At 45.5% G+C, this 24252-nt stretch overlaps 9 protein-coding genes across 9 annotated transcripts; 6 read left to right on the plus strand and 3 right to left on the minus strand.

Moving 5' to 3' along the window:
• Positions 1–256: 256 nt before the first annotated feature.
• Positions 257–2278, plus strand: BGW36DRAFT_422545 (uncharacterized protein; the record flags this gene model as incomplete). The annotated part of the gene is made up of 7 exons (XM_046219717.1): positions 257–543; positions 613–641; positions 696–1238; positions 1282–1522; positions 1573–1810; positions 1869–1972; positions 2041–2278. 7 exons carry the CDS (start codon positions 257–259, stop codon positions 2276–2278), a joined length of 1680 nt encoding a protein of 559 aa, XP_046078643.1.
• A 706-nt stretch (positions 2279–2984) lies between these two features.
• Positions 2985–5693, plus strand: BGW36DRAFT_457350 (uncharacterized protein). The gene is made up of 5 exons (XM_046221963.1): positions 2985–3295; positions 3362–3657; positions 3737–3817; positions 3874–4484; positions 4553–5693. Exons 1-5 carry the CDS (start codon positions 3136–3138, stop codon positions 5568–5570), a joined length of 2166 nt encoding a protein of 721 aa, XP_046078644.1. The 5' UTR covers positions 2985–3135; the 3' UTR covers positions 5571–5693.
• Positions 5694–6074: 381 nt separating this feature from the next.
• Positions 6075–8283, plus strand: BGW36DRAFT_311879 (cytochrome P450 monooxygenase). Its single transcript, XM_046212490.1, has 7 exons — positions 6075–6569; positions 6654–6836; positions 6902–7236; positions 7294–7415; positions 7488–7771; positions 7856–7957; positions 8035–8283. Exons 1-7 carry the CDS (start codon positions 6170–6172, stop codon positions 8232–8234), a joined length of 1626 nt encoding a protein of 541 aa, XP_046078645.1. The 5' UTR covers positions 6075–6169; the 3' UTR covers positions 8235–8283.
• Positions 8284–8933: 650 nt separating this feature from the next.
• Positions 8934–9689, minus strand: BGW36DRAFT_368593 (uncharacterized protein; the record flags this gene model as incomplete). The annotated part of the gene is made up of 2 exons (XM_046215010.1): positions 9524–9689; positions 8934–9430 (listed from the first exon to the last, which is right to left on the minus strand). Coding segments are annotated over exons 1-2 (401 nt in total), but the record flags the coding sequence as incomplete, so codon positions are not given.
• Positions 9690–11253: 1564 nt separating this feature from the next.
• Positions 11254–13101, plus strand: BGW36DRAFT_436211 (general substrate transporter). Its single transcript, XM_046221442.1, has 6 exons — positions 11254–11555; positions 11607–12105; positions 12188–12473; positions 12541–12636; positions 12700–12938; positions 13000–13101. Exons 1-5 carry the CDS (start codon positions 11395–11397, stop codon positions 12933–12935), a joined length of 1278 nt encoding a protein of 425 aa, XP_046078647.1. The 5' UTR covers positions 11254–11394; the 3' UTR covers positions 12936–12938; positions 13000–13101.
• A 1364-nt stretch (positions 13102–14465) lies between these two features.
• On the plus strand, positions 14466–15633 carry BGW36DRAFT_368597 (uncharacterized protein). Its single transcript, XM_046215011.1, has 3 exons — positions 14466–14628; positions 14679–14986; positions 15083–15633. Exons 1-3 carry the CDS (start codon positions 14617–14619, stop codon positions 15171–15173), a joined length of 411 nt encoding a protein of 136 aa, XP_046078648.1. The 5' UTR covers positions 14466–14616; the 3' UTR covers positions 15174–15633.
• Positions 15634–17812: 2179 nt separating this feature from the next.
• On the plus strand, positions 17813–18582 carry BGW36DRAFT_21543 (uncharacterized protein). Its single transcript, XM_046209964.1, has one exon. The coding sequence runs from the start codon at positions 18086–18088 to the stop codon at positions 18527–18529; it is 444 nt and encodes a 147-aa protein (XP_046078649.1). The 5' UTR covers positions 17813–18085; the 3' UTR covers positions 18530–18582.
• Positions 18583–22107, minus strand: BGW36DRAFT_21546 (uncharacterized protein). The gene is made up of 4 exons (XM_046209965.1): positions 21686–22107; positions 21377–21615; positions 21168–21330; positions 18583–21111 (listed from the first exon to the last, which is right to left on the minus strand). The coding sequence occupies exons 1-4, from the start codon at positions 21980–21982 to the stop codon at positions 18637–18639; spliced, it is 3174 nt and encodes a 1057-aa protein (XP_046078650.1). The 5' UTR covers positions 21983–22107; the 3' UTR covers positions 18583–18636.
• Positions 22108–22727: 620 nt separating this feature from the next.
• Positions 22728–24165, minus strand: BGW36DRAFT_403481 (uncharacterized protein). The gene is made up of 3 exons (XM_046218896.1): positions 23743–24165; positions 23236–23686; positions 22728–23182 (listed from the first exon to the last, which is right to left on the minus strand). Exons 1-3 carry the CDS (start codon positions 23954–23956, stop codon positions 22774–22776), a joined length of 1074 nt encoding a protein of 357 aa, XP_046078651.1. The 5' UTR covers positions 23957–24165; the 3' UTR covers positions 22728–22773.
• Between the last annotated feature and the right edge of the window lie 87 nt (positions 24166–24252).

Below are 24252 nucleotides of genomic sequence, written 5' to 3' on the forward strand. Positions count from 1 at the left end.
TAATCCACAATTTGTCTTGAAAAACGTAATCACTAGTTACAAAGAGGCAATCATACTAACATGAGTTCTTAATCGAATGAACTCCTCGGCCCGTGGATAAATCGGCTATTGAGTACCAACCAGGAGTGGGGATGAAGCCAATCATTCGGCTTTACAGTCATCCCTGCAGACAGGTACTTGAAAAGGACGTAGATATTTCATCGGTAGACGTATGTCAAGCACAACCGTACGACCATCAATCACATTGATAGCGAAGATGCCATTAAAATCGCCTTTCCCTGACCTTACCATTCCCGAGAAGAATCTAATCTCACATGTGTTCCCTGAACATAGACAGCCATCAACGACACACCAATGGGTTGATGCGAATGACCCAGTTCATACTCTAAGTTCAGCACAAGCCTTATGCTGGGCAAAAAGATTTGCATCAGGACTGGACCGTGAGCAGGTTTCGCAACAAACAACGATCCTACTCATATCTCCCAATAATATCTTCCTTCCAGCGGTATTCTATGGTATTGTGGGTTCGGGGAGAATATTCAGGTGAGGGAAACTGTCTTGTACCAAAGAAAAATGCAGGTGGCCACTCTAACAGTGCGAGATATTGGCCAGCGGCGCAAGTCCCGCCTATACTGTTACAGGTCTGTGACTCCTACAAATAACATATGAACAAAGCCATATACCAACTTATGTAGAGCTCGCCCACCAGATCAAAATTACGTCCCCAAGGATCATTTTAGTTCATCCTTCGATATTAGATCGCGCCTTAGAAGCAGTGGAAGTGGTGAACTCATATAAAACTCGAATCCTCCAATTTTCTGATAAGCCCAATTCAACATTGCGTGGAGTGCCTGATTGGAGGGTGATCCTTGACTCTGAATCCAATGCAGAGAGATATCATTGGCCTGACTTCCCTGGCCAAACCTCTCGGAAAATGATTGCAACGCTCAATTTCTCCTCTGGTACCACTGGTTTGCCAAAGGGCGTCGCTATCAGTCATCACAACATTATTGCCAACCTAGAGCAGGCAAGGTTTATGCTCAGTCTTGGACGGGTAGCTACCCAGAATGATAGATGGATTGGATTTCTCCCAATGTACCATGCCTATGGACAGCTTTACTACTGCCTAATGTGTGCCCACCTCAACACACCGGTTTACGTAGTGGAGAAGTTTGAATTTCGAAACTTGTTGTGCTGGATTCAGGATTACCGCATTACCATGCTTCAACTTGTACCACGTATGTTTTCTTAGACACCATACTTCACTACTCATTTGTATAGCCGCTGACATAATCGTGTCGTTTACATGTGAAGCTATTCTGAAAATGCTAGTCGACAGGCCAGAGCCAGCTGAGTATGATCTGAGTTCAGTTAAGGACATTCTTTCTGGTGCAGCGCCTTTATCGCAAGAATTGGGCGACAGGGTCCGCAAACAGTTTGGTGTGACGATCCTGGAAGGATATGGTATGAGCGAGCTCACATGTACCGCGATCCAAACGCCACTACTACTGGCAAAGAATGGGTAAGTTCTAATACCACGTCAAACTTTCCCGCAGACTAATGGTTGAGCAGGACAACATCACTTGGTGTTTTGGTGCCCAATACGGAATGCAGGTTACTCTCTGACAATGGTGTTGAGGTAGCGGATGGTGAACCAGGAGAAATCCACATTCGAGGCCCACAAGCATTTCAAGGCTACTGGCGTAATGACCAGGCCACTCAAGACACCAAAAAGCGGGATGGATGGATAAAAACCGGCGATATTGCCGTCACGCGAGGAGACGAATTTTGGATTGTGGATCGGAAAAAAGTATGAAGGGGTTTGCATTTGCAAGATATCAGTACATCTGCTAACACGCTTAATTAAGGAGCTGATTAAAGTCAACGGCCTCCAAGTGTCACCTGCCGAGTTAGAGGCTGTCCTCGGAGAGAATGAGCATATTGCTGATGTCGGTGTTATTGGGGTTGGCAGGTACGTCATTTAATGTTGTTTTTTTTTGTCTTGCGTATTTGACTAAAAGCAATATATTACTGTCGTAGTGCACGAGGAGAAGTCCCGCGAGCCTATGTTGTCCTTCACGATAACTCGAAAGACAAGGTCGCGGAAAACGATATATCGAGTTGGGTCGAACAGAGAGTTGCTCGACACAAGAGACTTGATGGGGGTGTTATTATTGTTGACCAGATTCCTCGTTTAGCAAGCGGGAAGGTTGAGAGGAAAACGCTGAGAAAATGGGTTAAAGATGACCAAACACGCGGTCTGTCATCGAAAATTTGAGTAAGGGTTTACTAGGATATTGGGATGTAGGCTCACTGTATATAACTAACAGTCTCGATACTTCAAACCATTTTTTTAAAACCTTCCATCTCATTAAAGGTACTCAATGCATCTAGTAATTTATTAATGAATTAATCCCGCGCCAGATCAGAAGGGCTCATTCTCGGGGAATGTGGGGAGATGCGGGGAAGATTTTCCCCGAGTACGGCGGCCCATACGGAACTGAGCGATCAAATTCGTAATCCTCTAGTAAGCTTTATTGATACGCGTAATTTTATTCCCACATATTGAAAATTAATATATAGTATTTCATATGGCGGTGTTGATTTTCAGGTGATAAAGCTAATTTTCATATAGAATAATTTTAGATATGCTTATAAAGATATTTTATTAAATAATTATTTTAGATAATGTTAATAAGGTTGTATAAGATCACAGTATAATAATTTTCAATACGTTAAAACTGTTAAATTCGGCATAAACATGTGGGAATGTAAAATACCGAATTTTGTCGTTAAGACCCACATCGGCCGCCATACTGAGGCACTTCATAATAGGACTACCGAGGCGTTTCCTGACCCTTCGAACTACAGTCCTGGACACACACAATGAATGAGATGACTAGAAACCAAGCCACTCCCCATGTTTATCACCAGCGCCAACGAGCATATCGGCGAGCGCGCATCGCATGTCTGGCTTGTCGACGGCGAAAGGTGCGCTGTAACGTCAGCAGCGAGGGAAAACCCTGCACCAACTGTCGCCTTGACAATACAGAATGCATTACTTCTCATAACATATGCGGCCCCAATGGAGTGGCCAGAGGCTCTACACCTCCCACATTTCATCACACTGACAATATGGACTGGAACACTTTAACGATTCCCGAGGAGACAGTGACAGGCGATGAAACAGCGAATGTCGGGTTGCCTATCGAAGTGACTGTGGAAACGTATCCAGTTATCGAATCAGATGCACGGAGCGAAGGACAAATACCGAGACCTGTACCCAAAGATTCTTGTGAGTTGTGTTGATCATTCTGGCGCTGACAGCGACGTGATATAGCAGCAACTAACTTTTACTTAGTTGACCACGTCTCATCTGCCACGCTTCTACCTTTCTCTTACTTGTCCTTCCTGATGGCACCTAACTTGGGACGTCTACAACCTGCAGATATTGCCTATCTGGAGTCTAAGAAGAGTCTTCATATTCCTGCGGGCCTATTTCTGGAAGTCTTACTTTCGCATTACTTTTTGTACACTCATCCTTGTTTACCTATTATCAATGAAGCAGAGTTTTGGAAGATGTTTCGACAAGATGGATATACAGAGCCTTCATTTTCTTTATTAGTCCTCCAGGCGATGTTATTTGTCGCCAGCAGTGTGAGTACTCCTCTTTCTCTATCCAGACTCTACATGTTTTCAATGTGTTTGTCTACAAACTATACTGATAAAATGGTAGTATATTCCCATTCGTGTTGCGAAGCAGCTTGGGGAACAGTCAGTTTTGGAGATCCGAAATACGTACTATCGACGGGCTAAGGTATGATTTATAAACGAAGATATCTAGAGCGGACACCGGATTAATGAAATACATAGTTACTTTATGATTTCGGTATCGAGGAAGATCCAATAAGGCTCTCTCAAGCCTGTATCCTGCTTTCGTTTCAGTCATGCAAAACAGACCACCTAAGCAATACTACCTGGCTTGCCTTGGCAATACAGCATGCTCGAAGGGCAAACGCTCATCTTTACTATCGCTACACACAAGCTAGACAGACGGAACTTAAACGTCTGTGGTGGTCTGTGCTTATTCGCGATAGAATCATCGCTATTGGGATGCGCCGCCCAATACAGGTCCTCCCCTTCCATTTTGACCCTTACTCTCGGGAGCCGTTGCAACTCAAAGACCTTGAAGCCGAGATCGATGTCTCCGAAGTTTACAACAAGGAAACAAAGGTAATGCTTTGCAAAATACTAACCAGCCTATGTAATCTCGTTACAGCGCTCACCATGCTTATTACCACAATATATCCACCCTCCGGAATTGAAGACCTAGATACCGATATCGGAATGAAGTTATTGCAAGCCGATGATATTAAATCGCGCCTTCGTTATTGGGAGAGTAATCATATGGTCCACCTGTCTTTTTCCCAGAATCACCATTCATCAGTAAGGTTTTACTCACAATTAACCACATTGTACTACGAGTAAGTTCCGGCGGCCAAGAAAATGCTATGTCATGACTAATTCTTCAATCTTGCTTGAAATTTAACAGTTCGGCTCGACTAGCACTTTTTCACTACATCTCTTTGTGGCACAATGCACAAGGTCGCTGTCATTCGTATCATGCCCGATTGGAGCAATCGCAGAAGGAGAATCGGCCAGATTTGTTAGGTGCTATTACTTCGATTAACGAAAAAGTCAAGAGATTTATTGTCGATGGCACCGCTACTCATCTGCCCATCAGTGCAGTCGCATACACTATTACTCCACAAATTTTGTTGAATATAAGTTTACGGCTTACCGGAAGCAATATAGATCGCCGACGTCATGAGCGCTTCTTGAATTTTTACACGGAACTTACGAGGCTCTTTCACTTACGTTATGATGTATCACATGTAAAGAATTGGATCGAACAGATTCTCCAAGTATTTGAAGTCGTCGTGTTGCATTGCGATCCTTCTTCAGCAACTTCCATCGACCGTTCATGTTCTTCATCAGTCGATCAGACCATTGTTTCGACTCCACAAGGTCGTACCACTGGTAAAAGCTTTTCGGAGTTTCTGGATCACCAACCGACATTGTACCTTCAGCTTTTAACGATAATGGACCATTCTATGTCGACTGGCAACGAAATATTGAGTCTTCCCGGTCCTCAAAAGTTACTGCCCTCTTTCGATGAATTTGTAGTTTTTCCAACGCCTATCATGCAGCCTCTGCTCCCCCTATCACCTCCTCAACCCGCCCGACCCATGGCACGGTCTGTGGCCATGTCAAATGGAGGGGGGGTTGATGGATGTGAAACAGTCAAGAAGAGAGGAAGTCCTCATACTTATGATAGCACCTTGGCAACTACAACATCTCCAGGTGCCATTCCTTTCCCCGATACTATAGCTTTTCCGGAGCGAGCCTCCTACGAGCCCAATACGAGGACATCTACGGGAAATACTCTGATGGATCTGATCGATTATGCCAATGCTGATACACCAGCTAACGTAGTCGGTGGCCTTTCCCTAGATACAAATCTGGAAATGGATAACCTGTGGATGAATTTGGCGTTTTTGGGGGAATGAAACTATTACATTGACTCAGGAATTGGCATTCCCACGTGGCTTATGGCAATACATGTATACTACGCCCAGAACTACATATGTACTCGCATTTAGCTTTTCTTTATTTTAATGTATGTGGAATTGGCTCTTTTAATAACATTTGAATTTTCTATATTAGCAATTGTTCATACCTTATCGCTAACTACATGTTCAAAATTTTTTGGTATTGAACCACAAGATAATTACATAATTAGCAGTATTCAAATGAGACCCCTTTCAACAGCCAATCAATCCCATGCACATCACTTACTAGCACCCACCTACAAAGGCTATAATAATAAAGATCACGTGACCCTAGAATGACTTGTTCCGGCTAACCCCAGGTAACCCCAGATTTGCCGGAGCCGCCTCCACATCATGTCTGCCCGCTCGAATCACTCTGGCCCGACCCTCGGTAATGCATCACGTTGTTTGTCAATTTTGCGTCCAGAGGCTCAATCACAGCCAAAATCGCGGCTTGTCACACTTCTTCTCGGTTCATACGCCCACAACATAAATATGGCAAGAAGAGAGTGAAATGCGGGGAGGAAAGAAAAATATCATCATTATCACTTCGCAGCATGAATACGCTATTCCTCCTGGCAGGTGCCAGTGGCGCAACGGCACATATTCTCTTCTATCGTTTAGGCGAATGGGATCTCAAAAGCCTCAGTCTGGTCACTAATTATTTGATATTTGTCGTGATTGGCATCTATATTGAGAGTCTGAATGTGCTTGATCCCTATTTTCCTGCACCGCTAGAGCGCTATTGGGCGATCAAATCAGTAGGTTGTCATGTTGTTGGCATCTACTTGAGTATTATCCTTTATCGCCTTTTTTGGCATCGCTTGTCCCGATTTCCTGGCCCCTTTTTCGCAAAATTGTCCAACTTCTACGTGACTGCACTCTCAGCCAAGAAACTGCATCTGTATGAAGAGGTTGAGAATCTGCATAAAAAATACGGCGACTATGTACGACTCGGTAAGTATGAACTAGTTCACGATTTATTATTTGTTCTGCATTGGTTGTCTCTTCGAAAGCTGGCGTCGTGCTAAACAGCCTTAGGCCCCTCGGAATTATCAATCGCGGATCCTCAAGCCGTCAAGTATATCTACGGCGGTCAGGCGAAGGTTCGTAAGGGGCCGTGGTACACGGTTCTAGAGCCTAGAGTATCTCTTCATATGAGTCGAGATAAGCAAGAACACGCACGGAGAAGAAAAGTATGGGACCAAGCTTTTAGCTCAAAATGTATGAACATAACAAACCCTGCCTTAGTCAACCAAACTTCAACGACGGTATATTGATTATAGCAGCATTGCGAAATTATGAACCACGGGTCTCCCACTATACCAACCAACTGATTGGTGCGATTCAAAAAAATATTGACAAGCCGATGAACATGAGCAACTGGTTCAATTATTACAGTTTTGATGTTATGGGGGATTTGTCGTTTGGAAAATCTTTTAATATGTTGCTAGATGGAAAGGAAACCTACTTTTTGAAACAGCTGCATGCTGATATGAAGATGATTGGTATTTTCAGCCACTTGACCTGGCTGTTTCCTTTTTTCAAACGAATCCCCTTGATAAATGCCGACTACTTGAAAATGTGGAATTGGGTCCGAAACCGAGTGAAGGAAAGAACAGAGGCAAGTTGACTAAGAATGAGATTTTCTGTCAGTATATTAACAGGAAATCCGCTCTAGAGTAAACCGGATTGTCCGGACGTGTTCTCCTGGGTGTTGGACGACTTTGACAAAGGGCCAAAAACGAAGCAGGATCAACTGAATCTCGAAGGAGACGGCTACCTCATCGTTGTGGCAGGCAGGTATGAATACTTCTTTTGTGGTCGGTTTTCTCCATAGGGCATAACTAAACCATGCCATTTAATATTTTACAGTGACACTACTGCCGCAACGCTCACCAATCTCTTTTTCCATTTGGCTGGGAATCCGCATTGGCAAAAACTATTACAAGAAGAATTAGACGCTTTGCCTGATTTGTCTTATGAGAAACTGGTAAATATCAAGAACCTTGATGCTCTTATCAACGAAACGCTTCGACTACATCCGGCCGTCCCTTCAGGAACTCAGCGTATGACACCGCCCGAAGGCATCAGCATTGGTGATGTATACATTCCGGGAGATATTATGGTCTGTATGCCTCCGCATACACTTTTCAGAGGTAGGTTGGACAGCCACTGAGTACTATGTGCCATCGATATTCGTTTGTGCTAATACTGAAAATCGACGATTGTCTGTGATGTAGATCAACGTGTATTCTCTCGTCCTGAAGAGTTCGTCCCCGAGAGATGGACTACACAGCCAGAGTTAGTGAAGGAGCCTTCTGCCTTCATTCCATTCAATAGTGGTAAGCCATGTTCACTTTATTTCGTCGAATGCGAATTCAAAAGAAATAAGTATCATAACAATGACCTAATGATCTAGGCCCGTATTCATGCGTTGGAAAACAGCTCGCTCTCATGGAACTCCGCCATGTCACTGCTCAAATTGTGACCCAGTTTGATATCTTCTTTGCACCCAGTCAGAAGGTGAACGACTTCATAGATGGAAAGAGAGATACCTTTACCCTGGTGACCGCACCGTTGCAGCTGGTATTCCGGGAGCGGAAAAAGAATGTAACCTGATGTAGATCAAAGGATTGAATGCACAGCTAGCAACTTCGTATGCATATGCAAAATCGACAATAGAATGATCTATCTAGTCTACTGCTGTCGTCTCGATATCATCCCAACTCTAGTTTTCAGTGAAGTGCGCCACACTTTCTCAAAGTGCCAGAAGGTTACTTGGAAAGCAGGCGAAGTGCGGGAACTATAGGCTGAATATAGAGTTTGAAGTAGGCACAAACTAATTAGCAATTTATAAATTATTAGCTATATATATATATTTATTTATTCAAGTTTAACGACTTTACCCGGCTATAAGCTATGGAAATCTCGTTTTAATGGGTATTTGAAGATCTTATAAATACCTAAGCTCCTAGTTTCTTTTACTATCTACCTGTAACATAGCTAGTTTAGGAAGTCTGTATAGGCCAAATCCGGCAAGACCGGGGGTCTTATTTCCCTAGTAGCCTTACTCTATAGTCTTAATATTGTCAGAGTGGTCAACAACTCTTCACTGAGTTCGGAGATTACAGAGGATATTTTGCTAACAAGAAGAAGTTCCATAAAGCAATAGAAGATAAAGGGCTATTTATCATAATAATAAGATATGAAACATTAAATATATTTTTATTTTTATTAATAATTAAAACATATAATTATTACTAATAAATCTTTTTTTAATTTCAAAAGACTTACATTTTTTATTATTATATACAAATACTCAAATCATATAATCTCGCCAGCTACCATCTGAGCAGTCAGGTATCAGTACCGACATCCACCTGACCGTCAAAAGACCATCAGATTACCCCATACATGTCGACAGCCATCCCCAGTCCCAGAGCTTCAACTAAGCTCATGGATAACCCGTCCATTTCCCTTTGGATTGGCGTCTATGGACCCAATCTCATATATATCATTCTGCTCCGACGACATCTCCGAAGCCTGCCACGCTAAATCATCATTCTGCAGAACAGGTTGCATTTGCGGCGGCATATACGTGGGCGAGGATAAGGCGTGCTCGTTATCGGCCACTTGGGTTTTGTCACGGCCGTAGTAAGCCACGATCCTCTTGCGAAAGATGATGAGCACCACGATTGCGACGGCCGCGGAAGCCACAACGACTATTCCAGCTATTGCGCCGCCTGAGAGGTGGTAGGTTTTGTCTGTTGATGTGTCTGAGCTGGAGCGAGGAGCGTGATGGATTTGTGTTGTAACTAACGATTAAATGTATTGTTAGCGGTAGTCACAAGGTACTTGGATTATTCGGCTATTCGTGGCAAATTTGGTTCTGCTGAGGAGTTGCATACTAGGTAAGAGGGTCATAGCGGTCGTAGACGTCATGATGAATATGTGGTATAGGAATATCTTGCTCCAAAATCAGCTGTCCCAACACCAGATACTAGGAAGACCCTTAACAAGTCGATAGCTGCTGATAAAACATAACAAGATATAATTAAAGCCCTAGGGGGGTTGAGGGTTATCAAGACTTAAAATCACTTTAGAGTGTATATCCACAATAGCCGCCAGGAATATTAAAGACAGCTATATCTCGGATCGGAGATAGTATTGGGGGCTGAGGGTCAAATAGCTTCACACCACTTAGAATCTCTATAGAAGTGGGACCTCATGATATAAGGCGTACCAATGGCTTAATGGAAAATAAATTGTAGGTTCAGTCATTTGACCGGACATACGTCGTGCAGCCCATCATCGCAAGGGTCCAATCAAGGGAATTAGGAACTACAATAAATGCAGTATCTGGTCTGAGCTGATTAATAACTCTCGCAGATACTCCCCATCTATTATGACTTCCTAAAGCCGCTGAGCTACGAGCACTGGAGCAAGTTGTTCGCCACTAGTCGGTCGGAGAAACGATGGAAAGTGGATTCATCTCGAACAGGGATGACTTCCTTATCCGGTTAATTAATACCCCTTATTATTGTTGGATTTAGCGCCGTGATTTTACCTCGAAATATTCAGCTGAAAATTATTTGAACAAATTGATAAGCCACTAGGCCCATTAGTAAATTGGGTATAAATTAGACAGATTTGGCAGTTAATTGAAATTCAGACTTGTGCGCGATTCACACTAGTGTTTGTAAGAAAGTGTGACTAAAATTCCTTACAATTAATAGTGCGGCTTCAGGCAACGGCATATGCCGCGCCGGCTATCCATAGCACTGGAAACGCAAGATAAATAGTGGATGGTTGAATGAGACACACCAAGTCCTTGTGTGAATTGAAACAACATAGCCACTATCCTGGCTTGCTAGATGGGGATATTGTAACTGACGGCCTCGGAAAATTTTGATGGAATCGCAGGGTAGACGAATTACAACTTTACAGGTTCACTCGACCATTGAACAAGAAGCGCCAATAGGTCAGGAAGAATCCCGCAGATCCAAGAGTCGTGAGTCGTTATACTACCAATTGATGCTGGTGTGAACTTCATCGTCCCAGGTACTGTGGTACCATGATAGTAAACTTTCAACCTTTACTTATCTTTATTCTTAATAGGAGGATGAAATTTCTACTTTTATCTTATACAAGTGTAACTCCCCAAATATACCCCAAATAATGAAGGCCCTAAATAATGAAGGCGCTAAACTACAGGTGGCTAGAACCACAGTGGTGATCGCTGCGTGGTCAGCCAGAGAGGCAATCCAACACTTGAACCCTTGACTGCGCCCCGCTCTTGATAAGGCGAGCGTCGCATCAATGACATCAATGGATGCTGTGTATCCATGAATATATTACTGCTAGCTATTACCTGAACTGGACTAGGTAATAGAGAGGGCGGCATTTTAAATGGGCCGTTGACCCCGCAGGACCATTTGCCCAAGCACAGCACTGTTCAGAAAGAGCAAAAGAAAAAGGTCCAGGAGGCATATTCAAAACTATGATTAATCAATTCTTGCCTCCACGATACCTCGTTTCGGCCGTTATTGTGTAGGTTGGGGGCCTACTGAATGGGTTTGCTGCTCTTCGACCCTTTGTCATTCACTGATCTGATGCTGATAAACACACCTCTACTAACCTGGATACCGGCATCATTGGCCCCGTAACCGTGATGGAGCATTTTCTCGAAACATTTGATGAGATATCATGATCTGTCCATGGATTGGTCGTGTCGTCTATCCTCCTATCAGCAACCCTGGCCGCACTGTTCTCAGGCACCATGTCTGACAGCCTAGGACGAACGCGGACGCTTGCCATAGGAGCTTTGGTTTTTGCATTGGGCGCTGCAATTGAAGCTTCTGCTAGTCAGCTATCTGTTTTGATCATAGACCGACTTATAGTTGGAGCAGGAGAAGGACTGTTCCTCAGTACATTGGTAGTGTCAGTACAAACCTTGGCAGTTCGCTGTGATATCTCTGCTCACTTTGCCAGCTACATTTGTGAGATTTCGCCTGCCAAGTATCGTGGGCCACTAGCATCGATGGTTCAGTTATTTATTACTATCGGACTTATGGTAGGCTATTTCTTGTGCTATGGGACTACTAAGACTCCCAGCAGCTTTTCATGGCGGTTCCCTTTCGCCTTCCAAGCAGGTCTGTCGTTCCTCCTGGCAGTCGCAGCATTTTTCTACCTCCCAGAATCTCCTAGATGGCTAGCCCATAAAGGCAAGTTGTCGCAAGCAGCGTCAGCTTGGGTCGCATTAGAAGTTGCTAGCGCTGACCAAGGAGATGATGTACTGGATGAATTGCACCACAGAGAAAGACCACAGCCGAATCCGCCCACGGGTACAACCCAGAGAATCCGAAATTACTTCCAAGGGGTGATATTAAACCTACGACGTGTCATCGCACCCTCCTCTAGGAAGCAAGTATTTCTCGCGGTATTCCTAATGTCAATGCAGCAGCTGAGTGGAATTGATGCTGTTCTCTATGTATGTTCCTCCTTTCTTCCTCCCTTCTGTTCCCTGATACTTGTTAGGCTGTGAGAAGGCTAGTAATTAATAAAGCCATTAGTATGCGCCTCTTCTTTTTCAGCAAGCTGGGCTCTCGTCTTCGCAGGCCTCATTCTTTGCGTCAGGAGTGTCCGCTATACTAATCTGTTTGACTTCAATCCCGGCCCTTCTTATGACCGACAAGATTGGCCGGCGAGCATCAACGCTGTATGGAAGATTGCTGCTAGCCGTAATACTGACTATTATTGGCTCTCTATATGCCTCAAAGGCCGTTCATCAGTCTTCGGGGCCCGGTCCTTGGGTGGTTATTGTCTGCATCTACCTGTTTTCAATCACATACTGCATTAGTGAGTGCCTGTCCAACGAAAATAGATCATGTCGGATACATGTCTAACCACCTACGCTATGAAAAAGCTTGGGCATTTGGAATCAAAGTCTTCGCTAGTGAGATACAGCCGGCACCCACAAGAGCGACAGTGACTAGCATTGCGCAAAGTGCAAATTTTGTATGTCGCTGGCAGCACTTGACAATCAATTCAACATGCAAACTGACATTTTTTCCTTTCTAACTAGATTACAAACTTTGCCGTGGCCTTGATCACCCGATTTTGCTGCAAAAGTCGTCGTTTGCAATCTATTTCCTTTTTTGTGGGTGCATCATAGTCACTATTGCAGTTGGTGCGTTATTTATGCCAGAAACAAAAGGCCGGCCACTCGAAAATATCGGGGATTCATTTGCTCAGAACCATCAGAATATGAGCAAATTGCTGAAGTCTATACGACTGGGGAGCCAATTCTCTAGAATGTAGCCGGTATGTGTGTATTGATCAATTTCACTTCTTCGCCTGATGTGCTAGCACTGATATATTCAAGCCTGAGGCTTTTACAGAGTAGCTACAAGCGGACAAAGGTCTGCATGTACTTATGACTCGCTTGCTTTGATTATTAGATAGGAGATAAATATGTGTACTGGTCAATTAATAAATAATCTGTATACAATAGCCCTAATGAGAAATATAGCCTGATGTTAACTCGAATGTGGATACAGTCAGCTACAAGCGGACATCTGAAGCCGTCAATGACTATCATAACAACCTCTGATACATATATTCATCAGCCATGTTTCCTACCTCCATAATGAAAGAATCGCCAGATCCTACCACCTGTTTCCGTTTAAAGTCGATAAAATAGCGAGGCGGGAGGATAATTGTAATGCTACGGTCCTGCAAACCATGAAATACATCCGTTTGTACTGTTTGTCTATCCATGGGTAATACCCAAATACCGAGGGGTAATATCCAGCTTACCACGACTTAAGTGGGTAAAACTTCCAAGAAATGGGTAATAGGTGGCGGGTTAGACCCGCTGGCCGCGGCGAGGTCTAATTTCAACTAAGGATCACCCCTAAGGACCTAAGGATCATTATTAGCAGAAAGAAGGGGTGGTATGCTTACGCACACAAATATTTCGCCATTCAGTGACAACATCAATCTAGTGGAATAAGAATCTATCTACCTACCTCCTAGGCAGATGTCAAGAGAATATCAAGATCTATTATATAAATATTCTTATTATATTTATCACTTGTAGGCGCTCCTGTTGTGAGCTCACCCCCATAGTGGGGCCCGGAGTTAGGCTCCCATTCCTGCTGCATGACATCATTGACAGGCACACCAGTCAGTGACTTGAGTCGGGGGCGTTGGAGTCCAGCTGGTTGCTCCAACCGCAGTCCGCTAGCCCCTGCAGAGCCTTTGTGCATGTGAATGCCCTAGTGAAACTCGTTCAATCCAGCAGAGCCAGAAGGGTCCGACACGACACGACCCTTGGCCGGATAGGCAGCCTTCCAATGTATGTAAATACAGATGTTAGCATGGCACCCAATGCCTGCAGAATATAGTGACGAACAGAGGATGGACAGGCAGATCATCACCCGCGGTGCCGGCATAGCAGTGGAGGCCAGATTGCGCCGCGTGCACCGTGCCTAGCAGCCCTACCACTTCCTGCACACGCCTCAATCCAGGGCCTGTAGCCTGCCATTGGCATATACACTCTCTGCAGAAAGTCTTGGCCTAAATGCCCTTTATAAAAACCAACCCTTAATTATTAATATAAATATTTTAACAATATAATAGTTAGATAAAAATAAAAATTAATATATATAATTATACATATATTATTTAATAAAATACATACATGAATTTATATATTTATAGTGTTTTAAAAAATAAAATTGATTTCTAATTTTGGTACTAAATCGGCATTAGGCCGAAACTTTCGCTAGTGGCTGCAAGTGACAAGCAAACTGTACAAATTCTCCAGCACTTTGCTGACAGCGCGGGGGCAGTGCACCAGCTCCTGAGGTATTTAAAAGAAGTGACGTGCCACATAGATAGATAGCATCATCACCTCACCATCATCACCAGCATCATTGCTATCTCCACATCACAACACTCTCTCGACACCTAGACCATCACAGCATAACGAGCAATCATGGCTGCCGCAGTAAATCCCCCCGAGGATACTTAGGATTAGGTTAGCTAATGGGGAAATAGCCCGCCGTGGGCGGCCTCTTCGCCGTCGAGATCCCCATTACAAACCTTGAGCGCTCGCAAAAATTCTACTCAGAGCTGTTTGCCTGGGAGTTTGCCGGTGCACTGCCTAAGGCGACTGAGAACATCAAGACGCTGCATTTCTTTACTGATGCCTCCAAGTCGATCAAGGGTGCCCTGCTGCTCCTTGACGAGGGATACTCGCCCAAGTCGGCCGGTAAGGAGGGCTGGGGCGTGTACCCCACGTTTATCGTTGGTGACGTTGGTGAGGCCATCAAAAAGGCCGAAGGCCTTGGTGGGGGTGTTAAGACGTATGCTCCCTCTTATCCCCTTCGCTCACTCTTCTTCTCTTGAGCACTTTGTGCGTGAGTGGGCTTGTATATTGATTTGTGCTACCAACAACACAGTCCCCGAACTGAGATTCCCAACGGCATGGGCGTAGTCGGACACGTCGTTGACCCTGATAATAATGTCATTGGCCTCTGGTCGCAGAATTGAGGCCGTTTCTGTGCTCTCGCCTTCCCGGTGCTGCCCTTGATCAGGCGACTACTGCTGTGAATGAGAGAACTTCAAGAGAGGCTGGTATTGGGTGTGGAGTATGCTGGAACGTGGGCATAAGATGGTGGCAAGTCGCCATCAGGGCCCGACATGACAAGTCCTGACCAATTGACGGGGAAAGATGGTTACGATTTTATGCTTCTTCTACCACAAATGAATGGGGTCATGAATTTAATGCTATCATGTGTCATGTTTGCCGCAGTCCCCTACATGATGCCTCGTGCTCCTTGTTATTGCGCGCAGTCAACATGGTGCTTCTTGCTGAATTGATATTGCAAATGCATCAATAAAATACAGTACCCTAGTAAATGTGTTAACACCCTTCCTTCCACTCCCGCACCGCCTTCCATTTTAGAATTCAAGCCCTCCATAATACTTAGTATATAGTTTTCAAAACACGTTGGTTTTTTTAGTATTCTTTTATGTTTATCATAATCCTATTTCCTCTCTAGATTCCTCTGCTATAATCTATCAAAGTAATGGTATAGAATACAATCCCAAGGTTCTCTGCCGGCACAATAATTGGCATTGTAGATAGCACAAAAATGGAGTGTTGACACATTTGCACCCTCACTGTAAAAGGGAAAAAGAAATACAATTCTACCAGCCTGATCTCTGCGCCCAATTCATACGCCCAATCTTTGCACCCAACGCCACGACTGACTACTAGTTGATGGGGTACGTGGTTGTTCCCGGCACCCACTTGGACCAGATGGCCATGATGTGGACTCCCTGGGCAGGATAGAAATACCGTAGGAAGATGTTTGGTCTATACGGATGAGGTTCAGCACACTGGCGGGATTGTAGTTGCCAGCAATGGTGGTGCTAATGATGCCGCGGCCTTGGTAGTGGCCATTTTGGCGATGTTATAGTATCCTGCGCTGGACTGGGCAGGCTGCTGGCTCTTCAACATGGGTGCCTCAGCCCTGACGTGGATTGAAGAGGTTGCACTTACAGATCCGTCGCAGAGGAAGCCATGGGGGTTGAGACCAAAGGGAAGCTTTGGTCTGGCCATTGGTCGTCTGGTTGGTGTAGGTGAGGATCCACGTGCCAACAATATTCTTGGACTGGTAGCAATCGATTTCACTTTTTCTGCTGCTGGAGCCGTCGGCCTTGGCCTTGACGCCTGCCGGTGGAGTGGCCAGGTAAAAACCGACGACAATGGAAGCTCGTATAGCTGGATTCGACCATTCTCGATGCTGCACAGCAGGTTTCGCTTCTCTCCCTTTGCAGGTTAAATGGCGTGAGTTCCGACTCGGCAAACGAACGACGCAGTCAGTTTGGGAAGTCCGTTGGCCAGTCATTGTCCGCTGGCTTCCCCTTTGTGTTTCCTCCCAATCGCATTTTCCTCGCATACCTTTGGGTTGGAGGACGTCCCTTCCGAGGTTGAGGCGAACATCCGTAGCAATTGCCCGCCTTGGAACTGCTGCCAACTCCTGAGCCAACCAGAATCAACCAGCATACGCTAAACCCAATGTAGCAATGACTGGCAAATTGTTTATACAGTGTTTGGCGAAGACTGTTTGCCAGGCATGACAGCGTATAGCATCACGCCTCTCCATAAGCTACTCTAATCGAGGTCGCCGATCGAGGTTGCAATCTCGGTGTGAATATATGAGAAGCGCAGGGGAGACAGAGAGTTCGCATTCTTCTAGATAGCCGGTATTCCCGCAGCAAGTAGCCTCTGGAGTACTTCGTGCTATGGACTAGTATCTTTGGCGCTCCAGGGAGAAATCCTGCAGCCATCTTGGGGGCCGGCCATTGAACTCGACACTTGATCGCTAAGCACTAATGCACATGCCGCAAACGTGGCGTCGGATAGTTGCCGACAGACCCTGCATGGCAACGAGTGTAACCCTGAATCTAAATTAGGCACCATGCGGGCGTCCAGTGAACCCTGTTTACACCGAAAATAAACCTTGCTTAGCAGTTTCCAAATGGCGACGGAAAGAAAGGCTTCGTCTTTGATAATATGAGGGTCCTGGCTTTCGTTTCGGCTTGCTGAAAATGTCACTTCGGGTCACCGCCACAACACCCAATACCTCCAGCTGACCACCCACCCAAGCATCGCCCAACCACCGTGCGTAGCCCAGCTACCTTGGAGAAACAAGACTGTGCCCTGTGCACTGGCTAGAGACGTGGGAAGTGTGATGTGCAGAAGCATGCAGTAAGACGGACTAGGAGCATTAATTTGATTAAGAATTGGCTATGCCCCCCCAGTCAGATAGGCCCTCTCCCGCTGGTCCTACTGCTCATACTGCCCCACTGTAATCGTACTGCAACTGTGCCATCGTGAGCCCTGTCGCTCCTATCTGCTAGTGGCTGTCGCTCTCTGCAGGGGCTGTGGCCCATCTGCTGTTGGCTGCATCTGGCACAGACGTGCTCTCTCTCTTGCTCCAGGGTAGTCTGCATGTAGTTGATCCTCGCAACCCTGCAGACGTCGGTTGGTGTTGGTCGGCTGCGCGCATCATTCTCTTTGCCGACGCTCGGTCAGAGCTTCGGCAGACAACATTATGGCTGTCAACACTATGATTATCAGCACCGTGAGTACACTGGTCATGTCCCTAGCAGCAATTGCTATTTTGTGTCTGACTATGTCTGCGCCTGCTAACGTCTTGTTTCTTTCCTTCTAGGCAATTCCCGAGCAGACCAAGAAGCCCAAGTCCCTATCGGTCCTCTCCAAGCTGCACAAAGTATCTCGACCTCGTTGGCTCCGTCCTCTTAGCCGCCGCCGTTCTGCAGGTCCTTCTCGCCGTCCAGTACGGCGGCAACAAGCATGCCTAGAGCAACTCTCGCGTCATCGCCTCTTCTGCGGCGCTGCGGCCACGGCTGTCGTCTGGTTTTGCTAGAACATGCACAAGGGCGATGAAGACCTGCTTCCCCATTCCATGATCAACCGCACCGCCGTGTGGTCGTCAGGCGTCTACCAGGCCTGCCTCATGTCTGCCGTATACGACGCTATCTATTTTCTCCCCATCTACTTTCAATCCATCCATAACACGAGTCCCATGATGAGCGATCTCTATATCTTACCTATTATTCTCCCTCAGGTCGCCAAGGCTGCGTCTTCCGGTGCCATAAGTAAGTCTGCCGACAACGAGAATTCATTCCCCGTGCTTTCCCTCCGCTCCTTCAAAACGGCGCGCTTTATTCACATGTACCAAGTTCAACCTCTCAAGCGATCATACACCATTAATTTCAAAGTAATAAGTATAATATTCTTAAACATAAAAGACGTCAATGTCATAATTTTAGTAATAATGACTTCGTTGTATATAATTATTATTTCAGGTTAGAAATTGAGATTTGAAATCAATATCCCGTACGCGGTCAGAAAGAAAGTGCCCACTTGGTTGCAATGCCAACTCAGTTACCGACTACGTTATGACATAGCCGGATATCATCACTGCAACCATTCTGCAACCCACTTTTCAATCCATTCAGGCTTAATTGCACTGACATTCCGTAACTTCTCGCTGCGTTCAGCGGTTATCGCAGCTTCCAACGAATAGCCCGCTGATTGACTGTTCAATGCATCATCAAAGAAATCCAGTAACTTAGCAGCAGGGTTCACAGCCAACAGTGCCTGCAAGTCCACATCTTTCGAAGCGGACTCGATATCGCTTCGTACTAGTTGAATCCAATCCGCAAGCGGGATTGTCTTAATCTTTTTACTGGAGCGCTGCGAAAGAGCCTCAGAAAATATGTCACGAATGTCTCCCCAGGTAAGGGGATGTTGATTCATCGGATGAAATACATTGACAGGTCTGTCTGAGGTTGCGGAGTCATTTCTCAAAGCCAGCTCCACAAGGACCTCTGCTAAAGAATCGACAGGCATCCAGTCGATATGACCGAGAGTAGTGCCAATGTTGTCTGGAATGGCACCGACATGCAATGAGCTCAGAATGAGACTTGGCAACCATTCGTTCTTGTTCCACAGACCAGGTGATTGAACGGCGCCTGCGACCTGTCCAACTCGAGCGAGGGACATACCCGTAGAAGAACCATTGCGAGCAGCATGAAGAAGCAGTTGTTCAGCTACATATTTGCTGCTGCCGTAGCCGTTAGGCGCGGGCGATTTTGTTTCAATGACTGCCTCTGGAATTCTATATGAGTCGATCTGATGGCCCAAAACAGAGCTAACTGAGGAGAGAAAGAAGAGATGCGGGGATTTGGCAGCTGATGAGCAGAAATTAATCAAATTGACCACGCCTGAAAGGTGGGGTTTGAAAGAAGGAAGATATAGATTGAAGTTCACGGTCCAAGCATTATGAATAATCAACGTGGTCTCTGCCTTTAACTTTTCCAAGGCCTCTGGTTGTAACCCTAGATCAGGGCGAGAAAGATCTGTTTTCCAGAAACTAACCCGTTGTGGATCGAAATGATTGCCATTAGAGGCACCATCAGTGGTAGGAACTCTTCGGTTTAGGCAATGAATATGCGCCACGGAAGGATGATTAAGTAGGACATTCAAGATGTATGTACCAAGGTTGCCAGTTGAGCCTGTTAGAATGACCGTATGTTTTTCCACAGTGTTGATCTTTTCTGCATACTCGAGAAGAATGTCGTTTCTCTCTTTAAGCTGAGTCTCCACTTGAAGCTTTTTGGAAGTTTTGATGTCATTTCTTGACTGGATAATTGCTTGCGCAAGCTTTTCAACGGAAGGATTAAGGTAAATCAAATTCGGTGTGAAGCGGGGAAAATCCAGGCCATATCTAAACCGGCGTGCCGCAGTGATAGCCTGTAGTGAGTCAAGTCCAAGAGAGAAGAAATTGTCTGTGTCATTAATTTTGTCCGGCCCCCACTTAGTGATGTTTGACAATGTTTGCACAATATATTGTGAAAGCTTCTGGATATCATCGGTCGAACCAGGGCCGCTGGTCTCGCTGTCTTCCGTTGAGTCTAACTTTTCAGCAAGATCATACAATTCGTCTAGCTCTTGAGCATAGAGCTTCAGCGTTCCTGCTCGCTGAACTGTACCCTTACCAGCGCGAAGCATCGGTCTGTCGGGACTTGTGAACAGAATGTGCGTCTTAGCGATGCGAGCATGGGCTGGAGCCGAGGCATTTGCCTCGGCAATACTGGGCCAAAACTTCTCAATCATCGCCATGCGCTCACCCGGACTACCTTGGTAGCTTGTTCCCAAGCTCTTTAGGTAATCTGCACTGAGCTCAATGATAAGGCAGGCTTGAAATCGCTGTGCACCAGCTACTAGAGCTCCTGAAATCTCGGCATTGGAAGCAACTATATGCTGTTCCATTGATATTGGATTTGTTTTCTCCCCATTTAGAAGCACAATAATATCATCCATTCGAGAGCTCCAGCGCCATAAATCACGCTTATTTGGATCAGGGTGGCGTACCCAGAGATCATTTGTGTGATATTCTTGACGGTCAGGATACATAGTGAAAGGAACTTGGTATTTCTGGTCTTCCGGGCTCCGCACCACAACTAATTCGGATTCACTGTCTGTGACAGGAAAAAATTCGGTTCCTATTTGTGGGTGAAAATGAACATAACGCCAATCTTTGCGAGGATCACGATTGGTTTTTGAGTGAATTGAGTGAAGTAATCCAACCTCAGTGGCACCGTATTGATTGACCAGTCTGATTTTAGAGGCTACCGTATCGCCAATAGACTGCGGCAGATCACCACCGCAATACGCTAGAAGATCCAGGTGTTCACTACAATAGGCTAAGAGCTCAGAGTCTTGGGCTAGCTCTTGTACTATAGATGGAACAACGAAAGCACTGTCGATGCGAGTGAGTTTCGTAGCTTGAGCAAGCGCCGCTGCGGTAGGAAGACCACCTGTTATTGGGATAATCAATGTGATCTCCATGGCAAGGCTGATTGATATCATAAATGCCACACCGGCCGCCTGGAACACTGGGTAAGTCTCTCCATTATACACTTGAGCTGGAGGGAGTGGCTTACATGAAACGCGGGCAATGTCAGGAACATGCGCTTGCCATGCATATATTCGTTCTGAGATTCATATCCCTCCGGAGCACTGAGATTACCCATTTCCAGAGTCTTGTGGAATGAATCATGAGTGTAAAATAAAGGCTTTGGCATACCAGTGGAACCCGATGTGTGACTTGCAGAATTAGACCAGATTCACAGTATAGCATGGGTTTACGTACATAACAACAACTTTGTCTAGTACATGGTCCGGGTAAGTACGTGTATATTCGAAATCCGGATACTTCTTGTTGACCAAATCAGCGACACTGGGAATTTCAAAAACATCTGTCTTCAAAATTTCCGCAAGAGCTACCACAGGCGGAGGCCTGGGAGCCGGTGTCAGGAGTTTCGTGCAGTTTAATTGCTTAAACAGGTGATCCTGCGCGGCCACACTGTTGCGCGGCGATGTCACGAATATCTAATTCTATTAGATCTTGTAGAGCGAAAAGAAGAGTTTGTTCTTGATATGGGAGAAGTTTTCTACACACAGAGTAGCCCGCTTTCACAGCCGCTATGATCAAGGCTGGATATCTCACATCATTCAAACCGATGTAGGGCAGTATCTCTCCATTTCCAGGGCCGAAAGTCTCTGTTAGCCACCATGCTAAGCCGTTGACGGCGTTGGCAAAGTCCCTGAAGGTAATGGGGCGATAACCGTGTTCATAGCTGATGGGAGAGACTGTATATTCCGCATAGATCGCATCGGGTTTCACTCTCGCATAATGATCAAAGGTATGGGGGATCAATTGGACGCGAGGATTGAATTCTTCGGAATTCAGATGCATGATGAAGAAGTGCTCTTTTAATGGTGGTCTTAGGATCTGACTACTTGGGTTTATGGGTAGTGAAAATTCGAGTGATGCTGATGGACGGCTATATAATATTGGGTGCTAGATTGCGGGAATTCCGGAATGTCGCCAGGTAGGCATCCATAAGTGAAGTGGGCAGCATAGTTGTCCTAGACAGACAAAGAAAAGTGGGAATAGGAATGGCGACTGAGTATGCTGTAATGGGGCCCTCATGCTCATGCTAACTAGCAGTAGCGCGACCGAGTGTCAGCTCATATCTACGGAATATACAGAAGCTAGACTATGAATATACTGCCCGAAGTAGTCTTCGGGATGTAACCGGAGCATAACGGCTAGTAGCATAGCTCACAAATTAGCGCCGCCAATATTTTGCCCGTCAAATAGTAATCGTGATCGTGCCAACCTCCCACCCGCCGGATACCTCGGGTAATAAATACGTTAGAGACTAATGACAACTGCGGAGTACTCCTAGGAGGAGGGTGCCACTGACATGCTCTCGCGTATAGGAAGCTAACAGTGATCCTCGTGTGTGGAATGTATGAAATAATTTACAGTAATATTTTACATTTTAACTTAATAGTTGGAGCTTAGACCTTACCCGCCCTCGGTAGATTGACGGACACTAATTTAGTGGAGGCTTGTCGCAGCGGCCAGGGCAGCCCTCATTTTCGGCAAAAAGACATCGAGAAAAATTAAGGAAAAGGAGTTAGTTGAACGGCCTGCGTACTGTACAACTGACATTCATATAATAATCTATCTCAGACACGTCAATCTCTACGGACATGAAACTCGCGATCAACCGTTATTTTTCCGGCCTCGGGTCTCGAATGGTGCACACCCACGTCGACTAGTCCGACAACGTCCTCTTCCATGCCTTTGTAACTACCTAGACGTTTAAATCGTCTCCCCGTTGACATTTCGTATGCTGGGCTGGACCGACTATGTAATCCTCCAACGGAACTCCCAGGATCGCTAGGCATTGACGGCACGCTTCCTTTGTTCCTCTTCTGGAAAAACCGGATGAGTGGCCGATAACTGGGGATACACGCGGTGATGAGATAGATGCCAGGTTCAACAGCTGACCAGAGATCCAAGGTGGCACCCGACCAAGTCCCATCGACCTCTGCGTTGGTAACATAGAACTCGTAGAAGCGAACAATTGAAGTAATCAGACCACTGTATGTTGTTAAAGGAAAAATGATTTAATGGGGGATTCGGTCGGAACATACAGACTGCCTAGGATGAAGGTCACGAGGATACCCAATTTCAACCGTAATGATATCTGGAGCTCCAAAATTGACGGCATTGGTAGAATCAACATCACCACATCAGTCACGATATTGGCGAATGAACCCCAACGAAAGAACTGGTTAACATCAAAGCAGTGCCCTTCCTGGGTCCAATAGAAGCTCAATGGTTGGCATGAAAGAAAAGCGGCAATGGTATTCGCGAACCAATTCGTCAGCACCACAACTGCAACTCCGTAACAACTTCGGCGAAAGGCTTTCTGAGTGAAGATAGATAAGTACAGATGTAACAGAACTAGTTTGGGAGGTACCACAGCGGCCAGATACAGGATTGGGATTATGATAATCATGTGCCCCCAAACATTAAGCATGCCGGGATTAATTTGTAGTACTCGAGCTTCGTGTAGGCCAACACCACCATATTTTGCGTCCACTAACTAGACATGAGCCGAAAGAAAACAAAGAGGGCTGAAGAGGGATACTGTTTACCTATGGCACAAGTATTAATGGCTAGATTGATCAAAAGTCCCAGAGCAATAAATAAATCATCTATTCCCCATCTCAAACGACCTACTACCTTTGACACAATGCGTAGTACCACTGCAAGGGTCTCGGTAACTATGAGAGCTGAGCAAATGCCATAGATCACAGGCTGTTGCGTCTGCCGAAGATATTCTTCCGAGTAAGATGGAGGGTTAGCCATGCCCAGAAACCTGTTGTTGCAATCAACGACCAGCTGAATAGGCGCGATGCGCAATATCCGTACAGAAGAGGTGGGATCCCTTATATGCTGTATTGTCTTATTTCTGCGTCCTCTATGGTAGAAGATGGTGGCGTCTGTGCATAATTATTCTTGAATAAGATGGGCTTATAAACCCCACACCAATTTCTCAAAAGTTGGGGGCGCCTCCCTCTACAATCGATGTAGTATTGATACATAAGCCAACCGCCTGGTTTATCTGCAAAGTTATATAATATACTTCCAACCAAGTTGTCTAT

Source organism: Talaromyces proteolyticus (assembly GCF_021365285.1).
Source record: "Talaromyces proteolyticus strain PMI_201 chromosome Unknown BGW36scaffold_1, whole genome shotgun sequence".
Lineage (NCBI taxonomy): Eukaryota > Fungi > Ascomycota > Eurotiomycetes > Eurotiales > Trichocomaceae > Talaromyces > Talaromyces proteolyticus.